Here is a 26654-nt window from a genome sequence, read left to right on the forward strand (position 1 = left end):
GAAGGCATTTAGCAAGTGTGACGCTGCTTGTGTAACTATTGTGTAATTGTGCTGTTATTTTATGAGGCATAACACATCACAGTTCTTGCAGGCTCGGGGGAGAGATTTCACATCCTGAGACAAATTTTAACACAAACCTGCAAACCCGGAGCTGTAGTAAAAGCAGAACATTACTGATTTGGAATAATAAGGTCTGATTAAAAATGTTGAATAAATAGGTAATTTGTCGCTTATTTGCGAATTGTTTCATTCTGTGACGGATCTTCGTGAATACGATAGTTCGCGTTAATGTCTGACACGCCTGCTTCCTGACCCCGGCGTCCACGTGAGCGCGCGTCCGCAGTCCAGACGCTGGCGGGTGCGCGCGCAGCCAGTCGGGATCCGGACTTTTTCAGGGGAAGAGGAACGGCGATGGACTTTCTGATCGGAAATCCCTTCTCTTCTCCCGTGGGACAGCGGATCCGTGAGTGTCGCAGTAATTATGATGATGATGAGGAGGAGGATGATTATGATTTGTAATGCGCGAGCGGCGGAAACACCAAAAGCAGAAGTAAAGTGTGTGATGGTGAAAGAGTGTGATGGTGGACTGTAGAATTACAGAATAGTCTGCGGTAACAGGACTGTAACCAACTTGTCGCGTTACTTTATAACTTCATTTTTTTATTGGAACTTGCGGGTCGCCAGACGGTGGGCGGGGTCAAAAGTTCACCGCAAGCAAGTCAAAAGGCCATAATTAGAAACGACGTAATTACAAGTTCCCGGCGCTCATCGACAATTCTGCAGATTTCACAACAAGTCCCGGTCTCCGCCCCTCAGATAAGGGATGTGAGGCCGAGTCAAAGGTCACGCCGCGCGAAACGCCCCTTTATTTCATCCAGCAGACATCTCGGAATGGGACGGACCTTCACCATCCTCCCTCCGAGCGAGGGTGCAGCAGCAGCTGACAGTCACATGAAGCTGTGGTGTGGGTGGGTGGGTGTGGGTGGGGGTGAGAGAGAGTGAGAGAGAGAGTGGGGGGCTTGGGGGATTTAGGGGATTATAACACGCTGTGGGCAGGAGGAGGAACCTCAATAATTGGAAAACTTCGGTTTGCTTTGTTTTCACCTTGATGTCGCAGAAGGACCCACTCTTCCATTTGTTAAATTTTCCTCCGATGTGTGCGGTCATAGTTATATATATAAAAAAAAATCCCAGATCGTTCACCTAAATTGATCTTTAATTAAGTTGATTCATTATACAAAAAATAGTATTATTCAAGGAGATATTCCTACAAACACACAGGCTGTTGTTTGTTCATTTATTTAGCTTCTTTGTTTTGATTGGTTTTGACATTGAAACGTATGGTGGTGGGCGGAGCCTAAACTGAACCAAACAGCCAACCAAACAGCGTTGATGCTGTATCCCAGATCCATTTCATTCAAACTAAAAAAACAAATCGTTTCCTACTTCATTAAAAGTTGAAATGATGCAGAATATAGAACTGGAACGCTTGGCTAGCTTTTTTCCTTTTCTTTTCAGAACATGCCACCAGTTCCGCTTTACAAGCTGAAGACTGGGGCCTAAATATGGAAATCTGTGACATCATTAACGAGACTGAGGACGGGTGTGTTCACCTTTCATCTGCTCCGCTGTTTTGTGCAGCTTCTCGGTTTGATAATTAGGGCTGAGCAACATGAGCTAAGATTCAAACAGCAAGAACGCTGATCATGATATTCAGTGTAATTAATAAGAATGAAAAAAGAACACAACAGGAGGTTTAGACCTTCTTTTTCTTGGGACAATGCGCAGGATGGTTTCAATGTCTACCAACAAGGAAATAATTCGCACGTCAGTTCAGGATGCAAATAAATATACTCCAGATACAGTATGATGCTGCTGTGTACAGCAGTGTTCTGCACAACAGAGTGGAAATAACAGACATTTCTACACACAGCATAGACAAAACAATTTAATTATGCAGTACAATATCTCACCCATATTCACGATATTGTAACGGAACTTGATATGAATCGTTCAATTAGGGCTGAAACGATTATTCGAAAAACTCGAATGATTCCATTACAAAAAAATATTCAAGGAAAATGATTTGCCCCGAGGCTTCGTGTAATTCGTCACCAAAGTCCATCTATTATCGTATCGCTACGCAGCACCGGTATCATTGTTCTACACGGACTGTTTTAACTGAGGCAAATTTCAAAGATTTAAGGAGGCGCGATTTATTGGCAGAAAATCAAGATACCACTGTGCGTAAAAGCATAAAATGTCTGAAGTGTGGGACTATTTTACGCTGCGTGGACAACGTAGTGCGGTGTATACACTGTAAAACGGACCTGGCTTACCATAAAAGTACTTAGTCAATACTACAGCACCTTAACCAAAAGAATCTCCAAGCGGACTCGGAGCTTCTACAAGGTATCGTATTTATGATTGCTAACTAACATTAGCGCTTCTTAGAACCTACATTATTTGTAATTATTTGCGTTATGAGTCGATAGTGATGAGGCAGGATAAGGCATGAGATCTCACTCATGTAATTAATCCCTCCCCATCTCTCCCTCCAGCGTGCCACACACACACACACACCCACACACTCTGACAGGTAACATCTCAAAACACGCCTTCCCCATACAGAAGGTAGTAATAATAAATGCAACAGATGGACAAATATACGTTCATTAGCATATAGGTTTACTTTTGGGCAAGTTTATAGCATTTGTTGCACAAATCAATGTTTTTGAGACTTGCACATGCATTGCACACTCATGCACTAAGACAAATTCTCTCTCTCTCTATTTTGCACATAACATTGCACAAAGACAAACATTCTACCTACCTACCTCATCTGGATACAACTGGAAACTGAATTGTATTGTTTAAGTTGAATTATTAGTAACACTTGAATTGTTTATTTATATTTTCTTTTTACTATTTTGTACCTTTAAACTTTTTTTTCTCTTTATTCTCAGATGGACTATAGCAGAGGGTGCACCCCTTTTTTATTAAAATAAACAAAATAGGCTAACCTATGTTTCTTTTTTTTTTTTCATGTACATCATGAATGTTTCACAGAAAGGTTGATTTAAATGGGCTTAATTCTGGATACAGTAACCCAAAGGTTTTAAGCTTTGATCTAATTAAAGTATTGAGTTTGAATAAAAAAAAACTTTTTTTGTGAGGAATAACAGCCAATTGCTTGCTCATTTTAAGAGGATTTTCATGTTGCATAACACACTATTGATAGAGTTGTTAAAAAACGCAAAAGTGGAGTTATCCGATTACTCGATGAAAAAATCGCCAGAATACTCGATTCCAAAAATATTTGATAGTTGCAGCCCTACTTTCAATCACAATAACTGTATTTCAGCGATATTTTGCTGTCTAGTTTGTGATCATTCTTTACCACATTAAACTGTTGATGGCATTAGACATGAAATAATAATAATACATGTTTCTTTTGCAGGCCCAAAGATGCGGTGCGAGCGATTAAGAAGAGGATTGTGGGGAATAAGAACTTCCGCGAGGTCATGCTGGCCCTCACGGTAGGGCTGCGTTGCCAGATTTAGACTATAGAATATAAAGCTGCTCTTGGCGCACACGCTGTTTTCGTGGTGAAGCCCTGTGGTCTCCAGACTCCCGGCTCCGTTTCAGGTCCTGGAGACGTGTGTGAAAAACTGCGGCCATCGCTTCCACACGCACGTCTGCAGCAAGGAGTTTGTGCAAGACGTCCTTGTCCGGGCCATCCTGCCCAAAAACAACCCGCCCATGGTGCTGCAAGAACGCGTGCTGAGCATCATACAGGTCAGCGCCCCTTCACCACTGTTGGTATTACAGGCAACGCGGCCTGCCAACACGTTAATCACTGCGATTCGTTCAAAAAGCGTATCATATTCAAATAAATGAACAGCGTTAATTCAGCCACGTTTTATTTATAGGAGGAGCAACCAATCATTGTTTAAGCCGCAATAATCTCGACTGATTGCTCAACTTTGTGGAAAAATTGCATGAATGGATTTGATTGCAAGCAACAAGGCACGACCAACGCAATTTTTTTTATGAATTCATCGCAATTGATTATTTGCATTAATTAGTTTTCATTTAAAAAATGTAATTAATTGACAGCTGTATGTTCAATAAAATATTAATATTGTATATATAATGATGTATTTTTTGTATGTCAGCAAGACATACCAAGATTCTTCTATTACTGAAGCACTGGAGCATTGGAGCATTTCAGGAAATCTGTGCCATGAAACTGGCTTTTAAAGTGAAAGGAGCAGGTCAACCCATCAGCATTTCACGTTTTATCAGTACAAATCATTATAATTATAAATCATGACAGCAGACTAAACCGGTTTGTGTCAGCCTTGTGCTTGCCTTTGTTGTTTTTCCAGCATGTTCCACAAAGTGTCTAGTAAATTTGAGCCATGAAAATACTACTTAAGTCAAGTCAAGTCAAGTCAACTTTATTGTCAATTCTGCCACATGTACAGGACATGCAGAGAATTGAAATTACGTTACTCTCTGACCCATAAAAATAACATTAAATACAAAAACAGTAACAGTAACGAATACAGAGTATAAATACAATTTAAAAAGAAAGGCACAATATACAATTTTAAAAACACCATGTACAAATAAGGGCACATGGTGGAGAGTGCAACATCAGGAGAGTGCAAAAACCAATAGTGCAACAGAGTTTTTAAGTTTAAAGTGACGAAGTGAAAGTGAGGTAGATGGCAGACCAGAGCTGCACAGAGTGACTGGTGCATGGTCAATTTGTGTGATTTAGAGTTCAGAAAGTTTGTGGAGCAGAAGAGGGGAGTGAGGGGAGTGGGGGCAGAGCCGGGAGGGAGTTGAGTTTCCTGACAGCCTGATGGGTGAAGCTGTCCTTCAGTCTGCTGGTCCTGGCCTGGAGACTCCGCAGTCTCCTCCCTGATGGCAGCAGGCTGAAGAAGGTTTGCATTGGGTGGGTGGGATCAGCTGCTATGCAGAGGGCTTTTTTTGTGAGACGTGTGCTGTAGATGTCTGGGAGGGAGGGGAGAGGGACACCGATGATTCTCTCAGCTGCTCTTACTATGCGTTGGAGAGTTTTTTGACAGGACGCATTGCAGGCTCCAAACCACACAGTGATGCAGCTGGACAGGATGCTCTCGATGGTTCCTCGGTAGAATGTGTGCATGATGGGGGCTGGTGCTCTTGCTCTTCTTAGTTTGCGGAGGAAGTAAAGACGCTGCTGTGCTTTCTTGGCCAGTGCAGTGGTGTTTTTTGTCCAGGAGAGATCCTCGGTAATGTGCACACCCAGGAACTTGGTGCTGCTCACTCTCTCCACAGATGCACCGTTGATGGTCAGAGGAGCATGCTGAGTGTTTCCTCTCCTGAAGTCAACAACAATCTCTTTCGTCTTCTCCACATTCAGGGAGAGATTGTTGTCTCCGCACCACTTGGCCAGGCGGCTCACCTCGCTTCTGTAGTTAGACTCATCCCTGTTATTAATGAGTCCCACCACAGTCGTGTCATCCGCAAACTTGATGAAGAGGTTGGAGCAGTGTGACGGAGTGCAGTCGTGGGTCAGCAGAGTGAAGAGAAGGGGGCTCAGCACACATCCCTGAGGAGCCCCCGTGTTAAGGACGATGGTGCTGGATGTGCTACTGCCAACCCGTACTGCTTGTGGTCTTCCTGTGAGGAAGTCCAACAGCCAGTTACACAGTGAGGTGTTGAGCCCCAGCTGGATCAGTTTTTGTGTGAGCTGTTGTGGGATTATTGTGTTAAATGCTGAACTGAAGTCTATGAACAGCATTCGAACATATGAGTCTTTTTTGTCCAGATGTGTGAGTGTTGAGTGGAGTGCAGTTGAGATGGCATCATCGGTTGAGCGGTTGGGCCGATATGCAAACTGGAAGGGGTCCAGTGAGGGGGGGAGGGCAGACTTGATGTGCTTCATGACTAGCCGTTCAAAGCACTTCATGAGGATGGGGGTAAGTGCAATTGGACGGTAGTCGTTAAAGCAGGAAGGAGATGACTTTTTTGGCACCGGAATGATTGTTGTGTCTTTGAAGCAGGTGGGGACGACAGCCTGGGAGAGTGAGATGTTAAAGATGTCTGTGAAGACATCAGTGAGTTCCACTGCACAGTCCCTCAGTACACGACCAGGAATGTTGTCAGGGCCCGGAGCTTTGCGAGCGTTGATCCTGCTGAGGGATCTCCTCACACTGTCCGGGGACAGAGTCAACACCTGGTCACCAGGAGGGGGTGTGGTCTTCTGTGCTGTGGTGCTGTTTTTCCCTTCAAAGCGAGCGAAAAAGGTGTTCAGCTCGTTCAGCAGGGAGATGGTGCTATCACAGGTCTGTGGAGGGGGCTTGTAATCCGTGATGGTTTGTATGCCCCGCCACAGGCTCCGTGTGTCTCTGCTGTCTTTGAAGCGACTAGATATTTCTCTGGAGTACTGTCTCTTTGCCTCTCTGATGCCACGGGAAAGGTTGGTCCTGGCTGTCTTCAGGCTCGCCTCGTCTCCAACTCTGTACTCATAGAGAACCATCATAGAGAACCATCATCATAGAACCATTAATCATAGAGAACCATCACTGCAACCGTCCCTCATTGCAACGTCCCCTCTTCTGTCTTCTGCAGGCCTGGGCAGATGCCTTCCGTAACACCACATCGCTGGCGGGCGTGGTCTGCGTGTACGAGGACCTGAGGAGGAGGGGACTGGAGTTCCCCATGACCGACCTGGACGCCATGTCACCTATACACACCCCCCACAGAGTAAAGTGTTCGGCTCACTTTCCTCTGGACTTTGTTCTTTACACTCTCCAGTGCTAAATATAGCCCTGGATCTGTTTTTTTTTTCCTTTCCTGAGAAAATTCTTGTTTTATCATTCTGCTACTTGAGCTGCAATTTGGTGGGAAACTGCGTTCATGTTGTTTAAAGAGAGTTAGGAATGTGGCACTAGCGCACCCTGATCCTGTTGTTTCCTTGTTTGAATCTAGTGTAGAGAGGGAGGGAACTCACCCAGCTGATGAACAGTTGTGCAACAACATACTGAATTCCATGTCGTTATGTGTATAACAGCATAGTAAAAAAAAAGCAGATTAAAATGCATAGTGAAAACAATCCAGTGACACAGTATGGAAAACCAGCCATTTTATTGTTGAAATGGGGCTTAGAAATGGTACTGCATCAAACCAGGACGTGTCTCTAGACTGATGACCGCTGACTTTCCTCCATGATCCATCAAGGTGCCTCACTCCCAGCCGGAGCCAATCAGTACAGAGCTCTGGATTAATCTCGTCCAATTAAAATACCTGGATTGGAACTCTCGCAATTTTTAACATACAACGTTATCAGCTGATCTCCTCTCTCTTTCTCACTCTCTCTCGTGGTCAGAGTGCTCCGGAAAATCAGACCTCATCTGAGCCACCAGCACCCCACCATCAACCCCAGACCCCACTGCCGCCACAGGCTGCTCCCACTTCGCCGACTGAGGGCCCTGTCACAATTACACCCACCCAGGTAGTGAACACGCCCACGACCGTCCACGTCCCCCGCTGAAAAACGCGTGTAGGATGGAGTCTAATATGTTCGGATTTCGAGTACCAATGTGTTTGTTTGATGGTTCTTTGTGTAACAGAGACAGAAGCTGCTGGCAGAAGTGGAGTTGGTGAGGGGTAACCTGACAGTAATGAGCGAGATGTTAAACCAGCTCACGCCTGGAGAATGTCCCGTTTCAGACAGAGAGCTGCTTCAGGTCTTTCTCTCTTTTTAAAAGAGATTTGTGCTGAAGCTCTGATGAGATGTGTGCTGCCTGTAAATTCCCTGTTATTGCCCTGAACTCTGACCTTTGGGTACAGTGTTGCCAGACTGAGGGTTTTAGCTCAGTTTGGTAGATAATGTTTTTTTTATTCCACCTCCTGGTCGAAAGATCTAGCTGTGCTCTCTGAGTCAGATGGCTTTGTGTTAAAAACTCACCTTGTGTCAAGTCCTGTTCACTGCTTGTCATGTAAATGTGCAAAAACCACCAAAAGGATCCCAATTTGGCAACGCGGCATCGGCACTTGAAATTTTGTGACAGAGCCTTGTTCCGGCTCCTTTGTAAAAACGATTGTGGATTTATGAAAGCATGAATTTGTTACAACGTTGTAAGGTTAGGCTGAGGAGCTGACGCGCTCTCTTTTTCTGTGTGAACCAGTAGCAGTTGTACACCGTGTGTAAAAGCATGCAGCAGAGGGTGGTGGAGCTGGTCCCCAGTGTGAGCGATGAAGCCCTGGTTGGTGAGCTGCTGGTGTTGAATGATGACCTCAACAACACCTTCATCCGCTACGACAGGTACAGCATGGCGGTGCAGCATTACACAATGTACATAATCTTCATTACACAATGTACATAATACATTGGCAGTAGACTGGGAGAATTTTGTAAAAGGTCTGTTCTTTGAAATAATTACAGACTTGGGCTGGCAAGAATATATTAACATATCATATATATTCATAAACATTTTTGCATGTATATATACAGACAGACACATGGCCAGTTCTGCATGGGTATAAAATATAGTCTTGGTTTTCTCATGTTCTTCTCCAGGTTTGAGAGGTTAAACAGCAAACAGACACCGTCAGCAGAGGTAAGATGTGTGCCCAGATTAGATTTCATAATTTCATGTCTGTTTCTCTATCGACTGATCCAGCTCTTTCCCACCCGGACAGACACCAGCGAGTATAAATCTTATAGACCTCAGTCCACTTACTCCAAGCCCCATAAGCCAATCAGCCACGGCTCCATCCAATCAGGCAACCCCTTCTGGTGAGATTCTTTTGAGTTTCTTATGAACATCTCGCAGTTTTCCTCCTGGGTGTGAAATGAGTTGATGTTGTCTCCCTCAGGTACGGCAGAAGATGCTGAGTTTGACATGTTCGCTCAAACCAGAGGCAGTTCTTTAGCGGAACAGAGAAAAGGGTAAATGGATGAACCACAACTTTAGTTTCCTTAAGTTCAGTATTTGTGGATTTCCGCATCCCTAAACCATTGATTTTACCTTCTGTCATTACATGCTCTTACGTACTGTATACTATTATACACTCAAAGGTTTGGACACACCTACTCATTTTGGGGGGTTTTACATTATAGAACAAAACTGAAGTCACAGGATTATGAAATAAGACACATGAGGTTATGTAATAAACAAAAAAATTGCAAACAAGGCAAAAACATTTGCATCTCTCCAAATCAGGGAGCTTTTGCTGTGATGGCAGCATTTCACACTTTTCTCTACACCACCTTAAGTTAGACAACGGTGACGGATTCCAACAGTAATTCTTATCATTCACTCATGTTAATGAGCAGCTCATCAAGCGGCTTTTGATGATGACAATAGTGAACAAAGCCGCCATGAAGGAAAAAGAGGCGACTCTGAAAAAACAGTCACCAAACATACTTCACTTTCTTCTGATACAACAAATACTAAATATGTTTATTATGTTTGATTCTTTAAAATGTCTCTATAACCACCACAGAGTAGGTTCATCCAGGTTTTGACTATTATGCCATTATAGATGGTACTAGACATTTCTAGACTGTTATATATTGTTACAGATTGTCAAATACTGTTTTGTACTGTTATAGATGGTTACGTACTGTTATATACTGTTATGAATGGTTAAATACTGTTAAAGACAATTATATATTTTTATAGCTGGTTACATACTGTTGTTGACTGCTGTAATCTTTTCACATGGTTTTATGCTACAGTGTACGTTATGAAGACCCAAGAGCGGTGGAAGGGTTGGCTGGAGCACTGGACACCCGCCTGCAAGTCACAGGAGCGGTGAGGCTACGGGGAGAGGAACAAAGAGACAGACATACAGAATGATCAATTAATAGACAGATAGATATATAGTTATATTATTTAATATTATTTAATTTAGTGAAATGTGGTTCCTATTAATTGCATCTAGAAAAAAATACAAAACAGCCGCGCAGTGTATCTTAATAAATTATTGAGTCAGTATGAAAAAAATTTAGATTTTATTGAAAAAATTGTAATAATTTTATTAGTATTTTTACTAAAAATAGTGTTTAAAGTACAGATAATCAGAGTTAGTGATCATAAGTGCCATGTCAGGAAGAGTGATGTAGTTATGTATAGACTAAATCACAAAATATGAATTGTTCACTAACAACTATGATACATCCAGGCTGGTCCAATATAGAGATGATGTGTCGTTAGTGTGTATATTTAATGCATTGCCCAATCATTGGTCTCAATCCTAATATCTGTACACTTGCATTTTCAATAAATTCCAATCGAGACATTCGAAAACCGACAAATTTGCTGTTATGTGTAATGACTCTGTGAATTTGCTGTTCTTGTTGTAGACGCCGGCTCCTCAGTCTGCAGTGATGAACGACCTGGAGAGATGGATGTCCATGGACATGGTAACAGTCATACCTCCACCTCACGTTCTTTTGAAAATGCCATGTCACTAGCTTTAGCACAAATTTTCACTTAGACGAAGGATGAGGACCAGAATTCCATGGGCAGCATCTGGTCTTGTGACATTATGACTATAAACAATCTATTAAGGTGGAGTGAGAACACATTTTACAATATTCTCACTCCCCATATTCTTCCTAGTCGGTTCTGATTACATTCTTTAGCTTTATACGGAAATAGCATGATGATCATAATCAGTGAAAAGAAAAAAGTAAAAAATATTCGTATTCAGGAACATATCACCATGGATTAATGTGATGAAGACCAGTGGTGCTTGAGACATTTTAGCTTATTATTGATGAAGCCAATAAATGCTTTTCTTTCGTTTCCTTCATGTCTTCATTGCTCTTTCTTATATGTTTGAAATGTGAGGATTGCTTCTTGGCTTCTTTCATCAGAATTAGGTAAAAATGTGCTAAATGCACAGGAAATCCCAGAGATGGAAAAAGTGAACGTGAGAATCATCACCTCTGGTTTTGTGGAACTGAATATCTTTTTTTTTTTTTTAGCCTGAAGATGTTAATGATGCTGACGGGGTCACCAGTGAAGGTGAGTAGGCTTGGCCGGCATTCGTTTTGGAGACACTATGATTATAAATGGGTTTCATGTCCTCCTGAGGTCTGTCCTCCTGAAGTACTGGTGAGATATTTCACTCGTTTTCCACCACCCAGCCAGATCTCTTCTCCTCTTTTTTTCAGAATTTGACAAGTTCTTGCAGGACAGGGCAGTGGCAGCAGATCATCTGCCCACGGTCACCAGGAACTCCACCACCTCCTCATCTGCTCCACCAGCATCGTCCTCCCAACAAGAGATGTCACATGACCAGCTCTTTAAACTGTAGGCCAGTGTGGGCGTTGGTCATTAGAGGGCACCATTATGGCTTGTCCTGGCATGGTGACCTCATTAAAGTCTGATTACGATGAAGAAGCCCTCATCTCTGTCTGTCTCTGTCTTGACCCACTTTGAACCTACCCGGTGTGAAAAGCTGCAGGATTGAGACCTGATTGCTCTGAACCTGTTTGGAGATTCTCTGATTTTATGTATCCTTCACCACAAAAAAGAATATTTCTAATGTATTTTGTTTAATGTGGAAAAGTGAAGAAATCTGTATGACATGTATCTGGTCTTAAAGTACAACAATACACATCCATGTTTGCAGTTCTGTCTTTTTAACAGAACCCGTTCATTTGGAAGGCATTTCTCTGTGTTGTACAGTTCTTGTTGGATGTTTCTGAGGTGGTTCACAGATGATGGTGATGGTGGGTGGAGGTTCAGGAGGTGTGTGGTGTATGGAATTACAAAAAGTAAAAAAAAAAAAAAATAGAATACATATGAGAATAAACCTGAAGCAACTCACCCACACTATACCTGAAACTGAGCAATCAGATCTCAGCACGTTCCTCTGTGCATCATGGGTGCACACCTGGACCAGATGGGATCGTGGCCTCCTCATTTCCTTCTTAGATGCCTCTATTTTAATAATTTAAGATTGGAGTCATCACAGTGGGTGTAATTCCTGTTAAAGATGAAGGATCAGCTGAACCCTGAAATGCAGCGTTTTAAAAAAGACGCTACAGGGCTGCCTGGGTGGGATTTTTGTGAGGTTGTGTAGGATCATGGTGGTGAGTTTTCCCTTTCTACTGCATTTGAGGACCCTGCTATTTAAACAACTACGGAAAGAACTGAGAGGATTGTCAACTTGATCTTGTTCACGGTCTGAAATATGAACTCCCAACTGCAGTCAACTCCTGGATGATGTGCAAATTTCCACGTTTGTTCTGAGAAGTGTGTGAACCCATGCCTGATGCGTGCAAATGTTCGTGGTCATGATATTTCTTCACTACTGAACCTGCACTGCCATCTGCAGGACTGTAAGGTTTTCCTGTTCTCCGGAGGCATGATGCATGAGTCCATTCTGAAGACATCAGTGATCTTCCTAGCCTGAAGCTCCACCTGTAAAAAAAAAAAAAATTTCATGGAGAACGCGGGCAGGTTAGGAAACCTTTTAGATCGGAATTGTGTCACCACATGGAACAGAGGTCTGAGTATGTAGATCTTCTACGAGGACCCTGTGAAAAGACCGTTTTTGGTAAAAAACCTACAAGACGAGACAATATGTGATCAGCACCAAACTTCAGAATCTGCTGCAGCAGTCACACTGGTGGAGAGGCATCTTCTGAGGGTCTCTGGGTGTCTGAAGGACACTGGTCTGCAGCTGCTTACGTGGCAAGCAGGAGCATTTTACACAGTTTTTCACCATTTCAGAAGATGCTGTTTTTAGTTCAAAATACATTTCCCTGCAACACTTTATCACATTGTTACTGTGTTGGACCTCTTTGTAAGACCTTTACCAGCAGGCATTAGGCAGGCTTTTTAAACGCCATATTAGTACTCTGTTGCAGGGCTAAACTGACACAATATAGGCCACAAGCTCATCACTTTTATCATATTGTACCGTTTCATCCACACGTACAGTACAGGGCAAAAGTTTGGATCATTCAATGTGTTTATTTTCATGACCTCCACTGAAGGCATCAAAACTATGAATGAACACATGTGGAGTTATGTACTTAACAAAAAAAGGTGAAATAACTGAAAACATGTTTTATATTCTACTTTCTTTGCTCTGATTACTGCTTTGCACACTCTTGCCATTCTCTCGATGAGCTTCAAGAGGTTGTCACCTGAAATGCTTTTCCAACAGTCTTGAAGGAGTTCCCAGAGGTGTTTTTAGCACTTGTTTGCCCCTTTGCCTTCACTCTGCGGTCCAGCTCACCCCAAACCATCTGGATTGGGTTCAGGTCCGGTGACTGTGGAGGCCGGGTCTCCACTTTTTGTTAAGTACATAACTCCACACGTGTTCATTCATAGTTTTGATGCCTTCAGTGAGAATCTACCAATGTAAATAGTCATGAAAATAAAGAAAACACATTGAATGAGAAGCTGTGTACCGTACTATACGATAAAACTATCAGGCCCGCTCGTCCAAAAAGCGAGATTTTGTCGTGTAACTTGAACAAGTAAATAAAAGTTCTCTTCCGCTTCTTCGGGCGCGTCCACGGGGAAGCGTCCCATCCTTGAGCGCCAGATAAGCGCCTTTTGTTGGCCCGATGTTGTGCGCGCCGCGCTCCTCAAGGATGTCTGCGCTGATAGCCCGTGGAACACCGAGATATTTCACCACCAACATGGGCCTTTTCGGGCTATTGGCGTGACGCACGCCGCGTAACGCAGCCAGACGGCATCATGGCGCACGCCTCGCTCCACCTGTGCGGCCTCGGGATTTGTCTGCTCGCCGCCCTGGGCGCGTCCCGGGGAGCCCTTCCCGGGGAGCCCTTCCCGTTCCCGGCGCAGTCGGTCCGGCCCTACTCCCTCTCCATTAACCGGGAGGACTACCACTACGCGCCCAAGCCCAGACACCTGCGGCCCTCGCGGCTCATCCGTCTGCTGGGCGCCGCGTTCGAGCCCTTCTGGATGTCGGTGGAGCGGCCGGCCGGGGCGGGCGTGTGGCTGACGGAGGAGGCGGCGGCGCGGAGCGCGGCGCGCCGGGACGCGGGACGCCCGACCAAGTAAGACGAAATCCGGTGTGGGCTCATATACAGCGAGTCCACGGAAACAACATCGATTTGATCCAAGAGATGAAGTTGCGTGACAGTTGCTCGATTTGCATGTGAAATAAGTGAAGCAGCAGCGAGGGCCAATCCGATTACTTCCATTTTATTACCTTCCTCCTAAAAATAATAATTAGAGAAAATGAAATAGAGCTAATCGGGTTGCCAGGTAATAAAAGAGAAACAAGCAGGTGTGCGTGTGAGAAGAAGCGGTAAACAATTCCATTTTTTAAAGATTTATATTCTCACATTGATGAAGTTATTAATTAGACATTTACCATTTGAGCATGTGCAGCACAACCTGCCAATTGTGAAGAGGCAGTTGAGAGAATCTAAAGTTGTCTTTTATATATGGACTTTTTTTTCATATTGAAAGGGGGAGGGGCATTAGGAGAGGGGGTGGAGCCAATTGACCAACCTAAAAAAGATCAGCTTTAAAAGGTGAAGCAGACCTCTGCTTATATTTTGATATGATCTACACATCACAGAGGCAGAATGAAAAAGACCCACCCACCCTAGACACAATCCCACAATGCACCGTTTTTTTACAAATGCAATTATGCACATGTTCAGTTTTTTCAATGCTGTAATGGGCATAGTATGTAGTGATTTCTGATGCCCACAAGACAAATGCATGAACAAATGAACAAATGTTTGGACAGCTCCCTATTTTTAACCCTCTCCTGTCAATACTTCATACGCCCAGGTCCCTGAAAATGATCCAAAAATGTGGCAAACCACTAAACAGCTTAAAATAGCTATGACCCCTTAACACAAATAAAAATGTGTTCTCCTCAAGCAAATGTTTTCACTCTTTTCGGCCCAACCTGGCAACTGCCTCCTTCCTCATTGGCATGTTTACAGTGTGCTCAGTGGACATACAAGCATCTCAGGACCACATCTGGTCAACCAATGCACCATATCTTATGTAGGTCCAGACATATCAATAATTATTTTTCTGCCCTCATCTCCACTTGAAGGTTGACAGTCCAGAAGGTACCTGGTGGTGAGGCTTCTGCGGCCCTGCTGGCGAACTTCACCACAATCACCAGGGGCTTCAACATCAGCGCCTCTCCAGAGCTGGTGGAAGGTGCTGCTCGCTACCGGAGGAAGCTGGAGAAGGAAGCGGAGGACCTGGACCTGAGCTCGCTGCCCGGCGACGTGGCAGGGGCCGTTAGGGAATGGCTGGTCCGCTCGGCCACGTGTGGCCTCCGGTACCGGTGGATGGACTTGGGACCGGTGTTCTGGCCCCGCTGGCTGCGCCACACGGACTGCTACCGTGCGGGGGGCGAGGAGACCTGCTCCTTCCCCAGCGGCATGGCGTGCAGACGGGCACAGGTCACCCATTTAAAGATTCTGGCCTGGCACTGCTGGGGCAGCGAGGAGAACGGAGTTCGGAGGGGTGCTGATAAAGTGACACCTACGGTGAGGATGGGTGCACTGAGCAAAAACTGTGTATGGAGACAAGTCCCGTATCCCGTGGTGACGGCCTGCAAGTGTTCCTGCAAATAATTTCAACCACATCGCCAGAAAAAAATAAATAAATAAATAAAAAATTCCCACTCAATCATCCAAAGCTTTTCAGGTCACCGTAAACTGGACCCGTCAAACCAACACCAAACAATTCAATGACATGAGCTGTCTGCATACGAATCAAAAACAGCACACAAATAAAAAATGCTTTAAATACGTCTTTAAAGCTGCCTACTTTTGGGTTTTCTTTTGCTATCCTGAGCTTAATATAAATAATTTTATTTTGCAGTGTAAAATCTAGTTGAACTGGTGATGGAAAAAGGGCCCGTGGAAATCAGAAAGAATACAAAAATGATTTAATATTTACAGGTTATTTACAACACAGTCAGCATTTTCAAATATCAGTGTACAGTACATACATGAAGATTACAGTTTCGCACAATGATGGGTGTTGATGAAATCAAATGATCACTGACTTGATAAGTAAAGTTGTAACAACATTTCTCCACTTCAGCTATCGTTTGATATTAGTCCTATTTTAGCCAGTTATTAATTGCGTCACACAATGTAATTACTGAGACAACCCGATACCAATGTATTCGTAGCCGATAGGCTGTAATAAGTTGACTGGCAAAATTCAATTGCGTTCCCACAGATGGTATCGGTTTTGCTCTGGAGCAAAACCACAAACCAACAAGAAAAATCTAGTCCAGAAAACCAGTGCATCCTTGTGTGCAACATTTAATTCTGAAGTTTAAATTGCATACATCCCCATTCCCACTGCTAAAGCGACACAGACGCCCAGCATCATCCTGAGCAGAGGGGAGGCCGAGAGGAAGGATGAGGAGATCTGCACCGGTTTCTCGCCTGAAAACACACAAGAACTCAGCTCAGCGGGCGTGTTGATCCGAAACAGCATGGTCTACAGGAGACCAAGCATTAAAAACTGACCGTGAACAAGATGCTGCTGCTGCTGCTGGATGGGTTTCTCATGTGTCCAGCTTGACTCAGCTCCTAGCTCCACAATGCTCAATGTCTTCTGAATGTCGTCAAACACCTGCAAAGCGAACATCTTCATTTAGCATGGCTCCTTTCACATGTGGGACAGCGATTTGGAGAAGGACGAAGATCGGGCCCCTCACCTGGATGTTGAGCTGGAAGGCCCGGACCGCCTCCTGCAGGAGCCCTGCTCGCTCCTCGCTGGACAGCTCGATGCTGTTCATGCGTCCGCGGTACAGCTGCTTGAAGCGGTTGGGGCTGCTCACGCCAGGGAAGTAGAAGAAAGACAGGCCGTCATTGCTCTTCAGCCCCAGGGACTTCTGGGTGATGCGCCCCAGTACCTGGCCCCCAGACAGGTCTCCCAGGTAACGCGTGTAGGCATGAGCGACCAGGTATTCAGGGTGTTTCTCACCAATCTGAGAGCAAGCAAAAAAACAAACAAACAAAAAAAAAGTTAAATTAACCACGCCCAATGTACAGGCAGTTTTTTAACACATAACCAACATGCCATTACCAACATAAATCCATTTTTGAAGGCCACATTGTGTTAACAATAATTGTGATGAGCATTGTGTTAACAATAACAGTGATGAGCATTTCTGGGTTTGAAAGTGAAATGAAAGTGAAGTGAGTCATTGTGAAACACTACAGTACAGCACAAGGTGACAACGAAATGTGTCCTCTGTATTTAACCATCACCCTTGGTGAGCAGTGGGCAGCCATGACAGGCACCCGGGGAGCAGTGAGTGGGGACGGTGGCACTCAGTGGCACCTTGGGATTCGAAACCGCTTCTTTACCCACTAGGCCAACACTGCCCCATTTGAAACTACAAATCCAGTGAGTTGTGGTGAGATTAATCCAATATTGGATCAATCACTCAACTTTGACATTTCCGATGTTGTAAAGATTTTAAACTCTTAATACAAGCTTTGGGGTCCATGGTGGAATTTACTAATCATCTGGTTGAGATTTAGTTTTACTTTGTGTATGTAAAATGTCCATTATTTTAAACAGTAGCGGGTACCTCTCTGAGTCTCTGGGTGTAGTTCAGGGTGGCAGCTGGAACAACGATCTTGTTACGCCAGTCCGGTCCATAGAAGTGCTCCAGGTCCTTCTCCAGACACTCCAGCCTGGCCAACTCCACGGGGAAGTAAACAGGTGCAACCGCAGGGTGAGAGGCATTGTGGTCCATCTCCTCCTCCAGAGCTTTATATATCTCATACAGGGAGCACAGGAGCATCTGGATAAAGGGACACGAGGACTTAGAACAATGAGGTGGAATCCAATTCCAACATTTCCCCAAGGAAACGTGATGTATCTGTCCTTATGAGGACTTTCCTGTTACCTTATACTGGGACAGGGTGACCTGTCCTTTCACGTAGCTGCGCATCAACTCAGTGTTCTCTGCCCGGACGTGGCTGTCTTTCGTCACAGCCTTTATCTGCTCTGACAGGTCACTGTCAAAAGGAACACAAAACCCAGTGAGGTGGAGAACTGTGGCCTTACACAGGACAGGACTGGGGGGGACATGGTTAGCAGGCTTGTACCTGTCAGTCACTTGTGTGTCAGTGATGGGACGTTGTTGACCTTCTGATGTCATGATGTCAAGATATCTGTGGAATAAAAGCCCACAAAAAAAAATACAATTATTTCCAATTTGACCTGATTCCTAATAAAACATATGCATATCATGATCATAGTGAATGTAAACATTACATTCTATATTTGATTGGCAGTTCTGCATTGGTCTGGCATTTTGTAAAAAATAATTGTGATAAATATCCAGAAATGAGAAACAGAAAACTTTTTCACTTTCAGATTCTACACTGTCGCAGCATTCCTGTGCCGTTTCAATTATAAAATTGATCACTACAGGCCAGTGGAGCTTCTAGATCTACTCACGTCCAGTTGAAGGTCCACACACTTCTCGGCAGGGTTCTGGTATCAGTAGGTCCTATTCTTCCCACAGCTCCAGGCTCTGGTTCTGTGTCTTTGTGTGTCTCTGGCCACCCCGGCTGCTATTTATAAAGCCTTTGCGCTTGGCCCCGCCCATCTCCCACAGTCATCTGAGAGGAAGAGGAATCCAGATCGTGACTCGACACCATGCCGGCTGGCCCAGCAGAGAGAAATCAGGAGAACAAAGCTGTGGGGAGGCAGGGAGGGGGGAAGTCCTGCAGCTAAACATGACTGTGTACATTTTTCCCAGTCGCAGAGGGAGGGAGGGAGTAGGAGGAAGTGTGGAAATCCTGACTCAGGATAAGGTCACATGACCACAGGGAGCTGCTAGAACAAACACTGATTTCTCATTTTCATTTACGCCCTTATCCAGAGTGACTTTCAACAAGCAATTACAGGGACAGTCCCCCTGGAGGGTTAAGTGTCTTGCTCAGTGACTACTACATAACTCAATTTCAGAAGAAACGTTTGCACTTAATTATAATTGTAGATATAATTACCACTGCTGTAGTGTACCTGTGTATTACTGATAAGTCACGTGACCATTTGGTTTGATGTGTGGTACACAGAGTAATTCAACTTTACAGAGCTGAGCAACTTAGTGTAGTCAGTAGTCTGCAAAAGGCAGACATTTAACATTTACATCGTTTATCCAGAGTGACTTACTTAATCAGTAGTTACAGGGCCAGTCCCCCTGTAACTCCATGGACACAATGGGGTTTGAAGGTTTGACTTTCTGGTTTGTGTTTCAGAGATACAATAAATTAAAATGGACCCTCTCGAGAAACACCCTCCAACTGTGTTCAGGGTCTTTGTTCAGGAGCAGCTCATGGTGAACTTTGACCTCTTTGTATACCCGGTCCAGGTGGTGCATCATGGGAACTGAGTAAAAAAATCTTCCGAATAAAATTTTCGTGTAAATATGTATAACAAATACCCCCGTGTTCTTTAACGTTTAATGAACGTGCGCTGTGATTCTGCGCCTTTAAATCTGCAACGTGACTCAGCGGCGGGAGGTGGGCGGAGCCTTGATCCCAAACACGTGACTCAGCAGATCTGCCGCCAAGGCCAATCGGATCCCAGTTCTGGACACAACGACGCGCGCTGATCACGCGAGTTCCCTCTCATGACCAACTTATATCAAATATTAATCTTTTGTGCACTAGATAATACAAAAAAAAATACATTTTCGCTAACTCTTTGTAACTATTTACAAATATAAGTATTTGCAAAAAATGTATTTCATTTCGCAAAAAAACTATTTGCATTTCTAAAGACTGTTTGTCTTCAAGATAAATATTAAAAATATTCCAAAATTTTATTTACAACAGAATCAGGATGAGATTATACGGCTTCAAACAGATAGGTGAAACTACGGGGAGAATTGTCTGGATGTAGGGATGTGCGGACCGATCCTAAAAATCGATACTTTTGATACCAAGTTGGCATCAGTATTGGATCGATACTAGCACAATGGTATCGATTTTTTAGCTCTTCTATTTCTGTACTAAGTTCCAGGTGAAAGTAAAATGCCGGTAAAAAAAAAAGCTCGGCGTACATGACGTCACGGGCACCGCACATCCCTGGCGGGGTGATCCACCCGGCCGCTGGGGGCGCTGTGCCGCGCGGCGCCGCCACTTCCTCAGTTTCCTGTGAATCGGCGATGAGCGGCGCTTGAAGCGGCCGCTCGAGGTAAAAAATGCCGCCGCTCGCCGTCGCGGCGCGGTGTGTGGACGCCGCTTCCCGCCTTGCTGTGTGTCGGCGTTAGTGCGGTGGACGCCGGCACGCCGCCGCTCCGGGCCTGGGCCGCCGAGCGCCGCGGAAAGGAGGAGAGAAGAGCCCGGGCGCGGGGGGAGGAGCTCCGCGGGCTCCCCGGGCCACAAGAAACTTTTACTTTACTTGAATGAAGTAAATTTTAAGGAGGCGCCGCCTGCAGCATTCCTGTACATTTCTCTAATGCGACACTTTAATATATTTTACACAAACACACGCTTACACACAGATAAACAGTGAGCAGCGTGTCTCGAAGTGGAACCTTGTTTTTAATGTACAGGAAATGTCATTACGTTTATGAGATGTACATGTTCAGTGAGAACATTTATTGGTTTCTGTTGAGGAAGACCTTTCTCCTGTCGGTGTGAAGTGAGCGGGTATCTGGCAACACTTCATCACCCTTCATGACCTGTAGATGTGGGACTGTGGTTTGTGTCTGGATGTCTGTGTGAGTTTCATGTTTCTCGGTCCCCAGAGATGGAGGGCGAGGTGGGCCTCGTGGCGGGGCGCAGTCAGCGGGAGAAGAGGAGGTCCTACAAAGACCTCCTCAGAGAAGAGGAAGAGATGGACGCCGAGGTGCTCAAGTCCTCCAAGCATCGAGCCAAGGTGCGCTGGGGGACCAGGCCCATCCTGCCTGCTGATTGGCTGGAACACACTTTACTCCGTGCTCTTTCAATGCATCTTCATTTGCTTCAAATTCGAACCGAAGGGAGTGATTATCATTTTGTCACTTTTTCAGTCTAGTCTAAAACAATAGAAGCCCAGGTGGTGATTATTATATTCATATTGAATAATTTATTTAAATATGAATATCATCATGAACCAATATTAAAGTAAACAGCTAATTGAGTAAGTTCTGAGTCATTTTGCACTGATTTATCAGGGCTCTGTGTTGCCAGATTAGGGGATAAAAAAATTTGCTCAGAACTTTGTGTTTTGAATGGTGCAGTAAGTAATATTGATCTGACCACAGGACTCTGACGAATGCCCAGTTGGAGGGGAGTTGCACAAAAAGAAGAGGAGGCCTGAAGATGATTACTTTTACAAAGGTGAGGTTACTGAAGTGGTGTAAAAGCACAGGTGCGCAGTGGTTGGCCTAGAGAGTAATGAAATGTACCCGTAATTGGAAAGGTTGCGAGCTGCCAAGGTACCACTGAGGTCCCTTTCAACAAAACCCCGTCCCAACACACTGCTCCCCAGGCGCAGTGATGTCTGGGGTGGTAGTAGCCTAGTGGGTAACACTCGCTTATGAACCAGAAGACCAGGTTCAAATCCCGCTTACTACCATTGTGTCCCTGAGCAAGACACTTACCCTTAAATTGCTCCAGGGGTGGACTGTCCCTGTAACTGCTGATTGTAAGTCACTCTGGATAAGGGCGTTAAATGCAGCATGTCACCATGTGCTGTGCTGCAGTGTTTCATAATGAATTTCGGGTGCTGTGTTCCTCGTTGTTTCTTACTTTGGGTTTGCTCTTCTCTCAGATCATAATCACGGCCACTCTCACAGCAAGAAGAAGAAGAAGAAGAAGAAGAGGTCATCAGACGACGAGCGGCCGCCCCTGTCCTCCCCGCCGCCGACCACAGAGACTGCCATGGGCCTGCTCCAGGCCATCACCTCTCCGCTGTCCACCGGTTCAGTCCCCGCCCCCCTCCACCACAGGAAGCCCTCCGACCCTCAACCCTCCCACGCCAAAGAGCGCAGGAAGTTTGAGGAGCAGGAGGTTGCGGCGGTGAATATGATGTGCCAGAAGAAGAAACAGATTGAGTCGCTGCCGGTTGTGGCTTCAGAGGTGGAGCTGGAAGGCAAGTTTCATGCAATGTAGGTGGGGAAAAAAAAGCAACATGACGTACATTACGAACTTAAACAAAAGAACCCTGTGCTTTCCGCTGATGTGTGTCTCAGAACACTACGGTGCAGCCCTGGGCCTACTGGACGAGGACGGCTCCTTCGCAGGAGACCAGCTGGAGGACAGGGGCCGGCTTATCGATCAGTCCTGCACACAGTTTCCCAAGAAGGCCAAGAAGAGCAAGAAAAGTAAAAAGAAGAAGGACAAGAAGCATAATTCCAGAGGAGAGAAGCATTTTTACAAAGGTCACAAGTATTTTACACAAACAATCAATCAATCAATCAATCAAGGTGGCACGTGGGGGTAAATTTACAGCATTTACCAGAAGCCCTTATCCAGAGCGACTTAGAATCAGTAGTTACAGGGACAGTCCCCCCCTGGAGACACTCCGGGTTAAGTGTCTTGCTCAGGGACACAAGTGGGATTTGAACCTGAGTCTTCTGGTTCGCAGGCGAGTGTGTTAACCATTATGAACCACTATTAACCGTTATGAACAACAGGGCATAACATTAAAACACGTAATTAGTGACAGGGTTATCTTTGCGGTTTCACTTTGGGAAACGTGTAACGCTCATTTTTTCCCTCGCTACAGGCAGCCACTCCTACTCTTTTGGCTCATCCAATGGGAGCTCGGGCTATTTGAAGTGTGGGTCTCTGAACCACAGTAAAAAGAGAAAAGAAGAGAAGATCAGAGGAAATGAGAAGGTATCGTCCCGTCATTATTGCTGTCATTTCCAGCATTCAGTAGAAGTAATAAATCATAAACTGGAGACAATGACTCAAAAAAACAACAATATTAAATATAAAAAGAACAGACTCCTTGTGCTGTCTGGTCTGGCCAGTATATATTAATTATATATATATATATTTGGTGTTTTTCTTGACTTTCACGGTCCTCAGGCCAAGAAGAAGGGCATGACTGCATACCAGTTATTCTGTAAAGAGTACAGAGCCAGCATCAACACCGAGCTGCAAGGCCTAGGTGTGTGTGTGTGTGTGTGTGTGTCGCTATCATTAATCAAGTCGTTTTATTTCACTACAATCCGGTGTGAGTTGGAGGCATTTGGATTAACCAACGTTGGCTTTGTTTCCTCTCTGCTCCTGTAGATTTCGGGGAGTTGAGTAAGAAGCTGGCGGACGTGTGGAAGCAGCTACCGGAGGGAGATAAAGAGGTTTGTGTGCCTAATGAACCCAGGGTCATCGTTCTGCTGACCTTCTCTGGAACCACATGGCGATGGTGGTGCAGCATCGTTGCGACGGAGCCTCTTGACACCCACATGATCAGTCTTTTCTCAATCCTAGATCATCTGTCAGTGTGTTATACATTAATGCTATTTTAGCCACATCATTGCCAGATTTATTCGTTTTATATGTTTTTACTGAAGGTTATTGCAGTCATATTCTATGCATGAGTAAATATAATATGCATAATAAGTACACAGCTTACATAATAAATGCTCTGCTCTTGAAGACGCTCCGTGTTCAATATTGACACAAGGCTCCTCCAAGCGGATCTGTGTCCGTGGTGAACAAGCGTTGATGTTTGACCTGAGTCTTCAAGAAGTTGGAGATTTACTTCATTTGTGACATTTTGCAGACGCCCTGTAACTACAGTCAGTAGTTACAGGTACAGTCCCCCCCTGGAGACACTCAGGGTTAAGTGTCTTGCTCAGGGACACGATCGTAGTAAGTGGGGTTTGAACCTGTGACTTTGCGGTCTTCTGGTTCATAGTCAAGTGTGTAGACTTGTACCACCATCTCTGGGAGTATGATTCATGTTTAATGGTGATGTTCTCGTGTCTCTGTGTCCATGTTTGACTTTCTAAAGCCCCCCTGAGCTCAGTAAACTGCTCCTGTTTGCAGGTGTGGAAGGAGCGCGCTCAGTACCTACAACACAAGCAGCAGCTGAAGGCATCCAGCAGTAAAGTGGACAAGTCTAAAGGTGTGTGAACGTTCATCATGCAGGCCGTCATTCTCTTCACCGTGCTCCACTCCCTACGAATTCTCAAATAAGTGCATCATAGATCCACATTTCTCCGTACGTAGCATCTGTGAAGAGAGCAGACATCCGGCCGGAGCTGCCAGTGGTCAATGGAGCCTCAGAAGAGGCGGAACCGCCCCTGTCTCCTGTCAGGGTCCCTGAGGTGGACCCAATCAATGCTGCTGCCCACCTCCAGCTGCTGGGGGAGTCGCTGTCTCTCATCGGCTACCGGCTGCAGGAAACTGAGGTTCCTCTTGTATTCTTTGGTCTATAGTCTTTATTCCAAACCAGCTCCTCAGGCATTTGAGTTTTTTTTTTTTATATATATCTTTTCTTTCTCAATCATTGATAATCTGACTATTTTCCTGATTCAACAAACAACAATTTCCCAGAAACAAATAGCTGTAAATACACTAGACCTGTGAACATTAAAATAAGTTACCGGCATTAACGCAGCTGCCTTTTTATTACTCAGTGATTACATTTGGGCGTGGCTACTGTACAGGACTTATTGTTGTTTTTCACTCATGTTAAAATAACTCCTTAAACCCCAATAAACCCATCCTATTGGAAATGTGGGGTTTCTATTATTGGCTGGCAATCTTGAAAGTTCTTGACTCCATTCAAGAAAGTTAATAGCCATGATAGGCACCCGGGGAGCAGTGCGTGGGGACGGCGGCACCATGGAGGGCTCAGGATTCGAACCGGCAACTTATGAAGGGTATTCGTCTACCTCCAGTTATCTGGGTCCGGGTCGCGGGGGCAGCATCCCAAGTAGGGAATCCCAGACAGCCGTCTCCCCAGCCACCACCTCTGGCAGGACCCCAAGGCGTTCCCAGACCAGACTGGATATATAATTTCTCCAGTGTGTCCTGGGACGACCCGGAGGCCTTCTGCCAGCAAGACATGCCTGAAACACCTCCCCAGGGAGGCGTCCAAGAGGCATCCTGACCAGATGCCCGAACCACCTCAACGGGCTCCTCTCGATGTGGAGGAGCAGCGGTTCTACTCTGAGTCCCTCCCGAATGTCCGAGCTCCTCACCCTATCTCTAAGGCTGCACCCGGCCACCCTACAGAGGAAACTCATTTCAGCCGCTTATATCCGCGATCTCGTTCTTTTGGTCATTACCCAAATCTCATGACCATAGGTGAGGACTGGGACGTAGATCGACCGGTAAATCGAGAGCCTTGCTTTCTGGCTCAGCTCCCTCTTTGCCACAACAGATCAGTTCAGTGTCCACATCACTGCAGATGCTGCCCCAAGCCACCCTTTTCTGGTTGAGAACCATAGTCATGGTCCTCATCCCTGCCGCTTCACACTCAGCTGCGAAACTACCCAGCAAGACCTGAAGGTCAGAGCCTGATGAAGCTAGGAGGACCACATCATCCACAAAAAGAAAAAGACTAGATTCTCCTGCCACCAATCTAGACACCCTCCACATCACGGCTGCGCCTAGAAATTCTGTCCATATAGGTTATGAACAGAACCGATGACAAAGGGCTGCCCTGGAGTCCAACCCTCACCGGGAACAGGTCCGACTTACTGCCGGCTATCCGGACCAAACTCACAATACTCTGGTACAGACTGAATGGCCCTTAACAAATGGGGTTCGCTTCCTTACCAACTAGGCCACCACTGCCCCTACAATTATGGCCTTTCTCTTACTTGTCTCTAATACTTTTAAAAATCATAGCATATTTTAGTCAAGCTCAGTTGTGTTTAATCACAATTCAGTATGTGAGAAACATTAATCGTTAAAACTAAATCCTCGTTGTCCCCTGTGCAGGGCATGGTGACTGTATCCGGCAGCCTCTCTGTGTTGCTGGATTCGGTTCTCTGTGCACTGGGTCCCCTCGCTTGCCTCACGGCTCAGGTTCCAGAGCTGAACGGCTGCCCCCAACACGTACTGGTGAGTCCGGTCCCGGGGCCGTTTTTTTCCCAAGTCGTGGTTTATAAAAGTATGTTTACTCCCATGATGTGTGTTTCAGTCCGACACCCTGGATAACATCGCCCATGTGATGCCTGGCTTGTGAACAACTGAAGTGTGAGAAATATTTCCCATACTGCCACAGACAGGAAGTAGTATCTGCATGGAAGACATGTGCAGGTCTTTCTTCTTTTCTTTTTAAATAGGGGACTTGAAGCATTGCACACTTTTGCACTGGATAAACTGACAAGGACATTTTTAACCATTTTCCATTTTTAACGTTTGTGATTTTTTTCTTTTTTGTTATAAATATTATATGTATATATCTACACACAATTAAAAGTATTTTAGTGAACCGTTTCAACTGCCTTTTTGTCTTTGTATGCACTGAATAAATACAGACGCTCCTTTCTGAGTCACTGCTTAAATGGAAACCAGTGTCTGGTAGCGGCAATAAGCAATTAAATTTATTATTTTTTTTTTTCATTTTTAATTAATGTATAAATGGCTGGTCCATCACTTGTGTTTTTGATATAATTACTTAACACACTTGCTGTGTGTTTAACATGATAAACATGAGCAGAAAATAAAATTCTCAAAA

At 44.9% G+C, this 26654-nt stretch overlaps 4 protein-coding genes across 5 annotated transcripts; 3 read left to right on the top strand and 1 right to left on the bottom strand.

Annotated features, from left to right (window-relative positions):
- The first annotated feature begins 305 nt into the window (after positions 1-305).
- On the top strand, positions 306-11637 carry LOC114786672 (target of Myb protein 1). The gene is made up of 15 exons (XM_028973972.1): positions 306-463; positions 1519-1603; positions 3461-3539; positions 3649-3798; positions 6628-6762; positions 7385-7510; positions 7629-7745; positions 8190-8323; positions 8579-8618; positions 8701-8797; positions 8878-8950; positions 9743-9818; positions 10370-10429; positions 10997-11036; positions 11186-11637. The coding sequence occupies exons 1-15, from the start codon at positions 412-414 to the stop codon at positions 11326-11328; spliced, it is 1407 nt and encodes a 468-aa protein (XP_028829805.1). The 5' UTR covers positions 306-411; the 3' UTR covers positions 11329-11637.
- A 1736-nt stretch (positions 11638-13373) lies between these two features.
- On the top strand, positions 13374-15711 carry LOC114786865 (noggin-like). Its single transcript, XM_028974420.1, has 2 exons — positions 13374-14053; positions 15076-15711. Exons 1-2 carry the CDS (start codon positions 13731-13733, stop codon positions 15605-15607), a joined length of 855 nt encoding a protein of 284 aa, XP_028830253.1. The 5' UTR covers positions 13374-13730; the 3' UTR covers positions 15608-15711.
- A 196-nt stretch (positions 15712-15907) lies between these two features.
- Positions 15908-18551, bottom strand: hmox1b (heme oxygenase 1b). Its single transcript, XM_028973521.1, has 7 exons — positions 18471-18551; positions 18116-18181; positions 17914-18025; positions 17593-17808; positions 16711-16983; positions 16520-16625; positions 15908-16435 (listed from the first exon to the last, which is right to left on the bottom strand). The coding sequence occupies exons 2-7, from the start codon at positions 18166-18168 to the stop codon at positions 16323-16325; spliced, it is 873 nt and encodes a 290-aa protein (XP_028829354.1). The 5' UTR covers positions 18169-18181; positions 18471-18551; the 3' UTR covers positions 15908-16322.
- A 1035-nt stretch (positions 18552-19586) lies between these two features.
- On the top strand, positions 19587-26413 carry hmgxb4b (HMG box domain containing 4b). Of its 2 annotated transcripts, none has more exons than XM_028973125.1 (12): positions 19587-20216; positions 20773-20903; positions 21271-21346; positions 21780-22100; positions 22201-22389; positions 22737-22849; positions 23045-23126; positions 23252-23316; positions 24008-24086; positions 24191-24372; positions 25913-26035; positions 26115-26413. In XM_028973125.1, exons 2-12 carry the CDS (start codon positions 20775-20777, stop codon positions 26157-26159), a joined length of 1404 nt encoding a protein of 467 aa, XP_028828958.1. In that variant the 5' UTR covers positions 19587-20216; positions 20773-20774; the 3' UTR covers positions 26160-26413. The 2 variants fall into 2 exon arrangements, with proteins under 2 accessions (XP_028828958.1, XP_028828960.1); XM_028973127.1 differs by lacking the exon at positions 19587-20216 and adding an exon at positions 20234-20432.
- Positions 26414-26654: the final 241 nt, after the last annotated feature.

The sequence above is a fragment of the Denticeps clupeoides genome, chromosome 3 (genome assembly GCF_900700375.1).
Source record: "Denticeps clupeoides chromosome 3, fDenClu1.1, whole genome shotgun sequence".
NCBI lineage: Eukaryota > Metazoa > Chordata > Actinopteri > Clupeiformes > Denticipitidae > Denticeps > Denticeps clupeoides.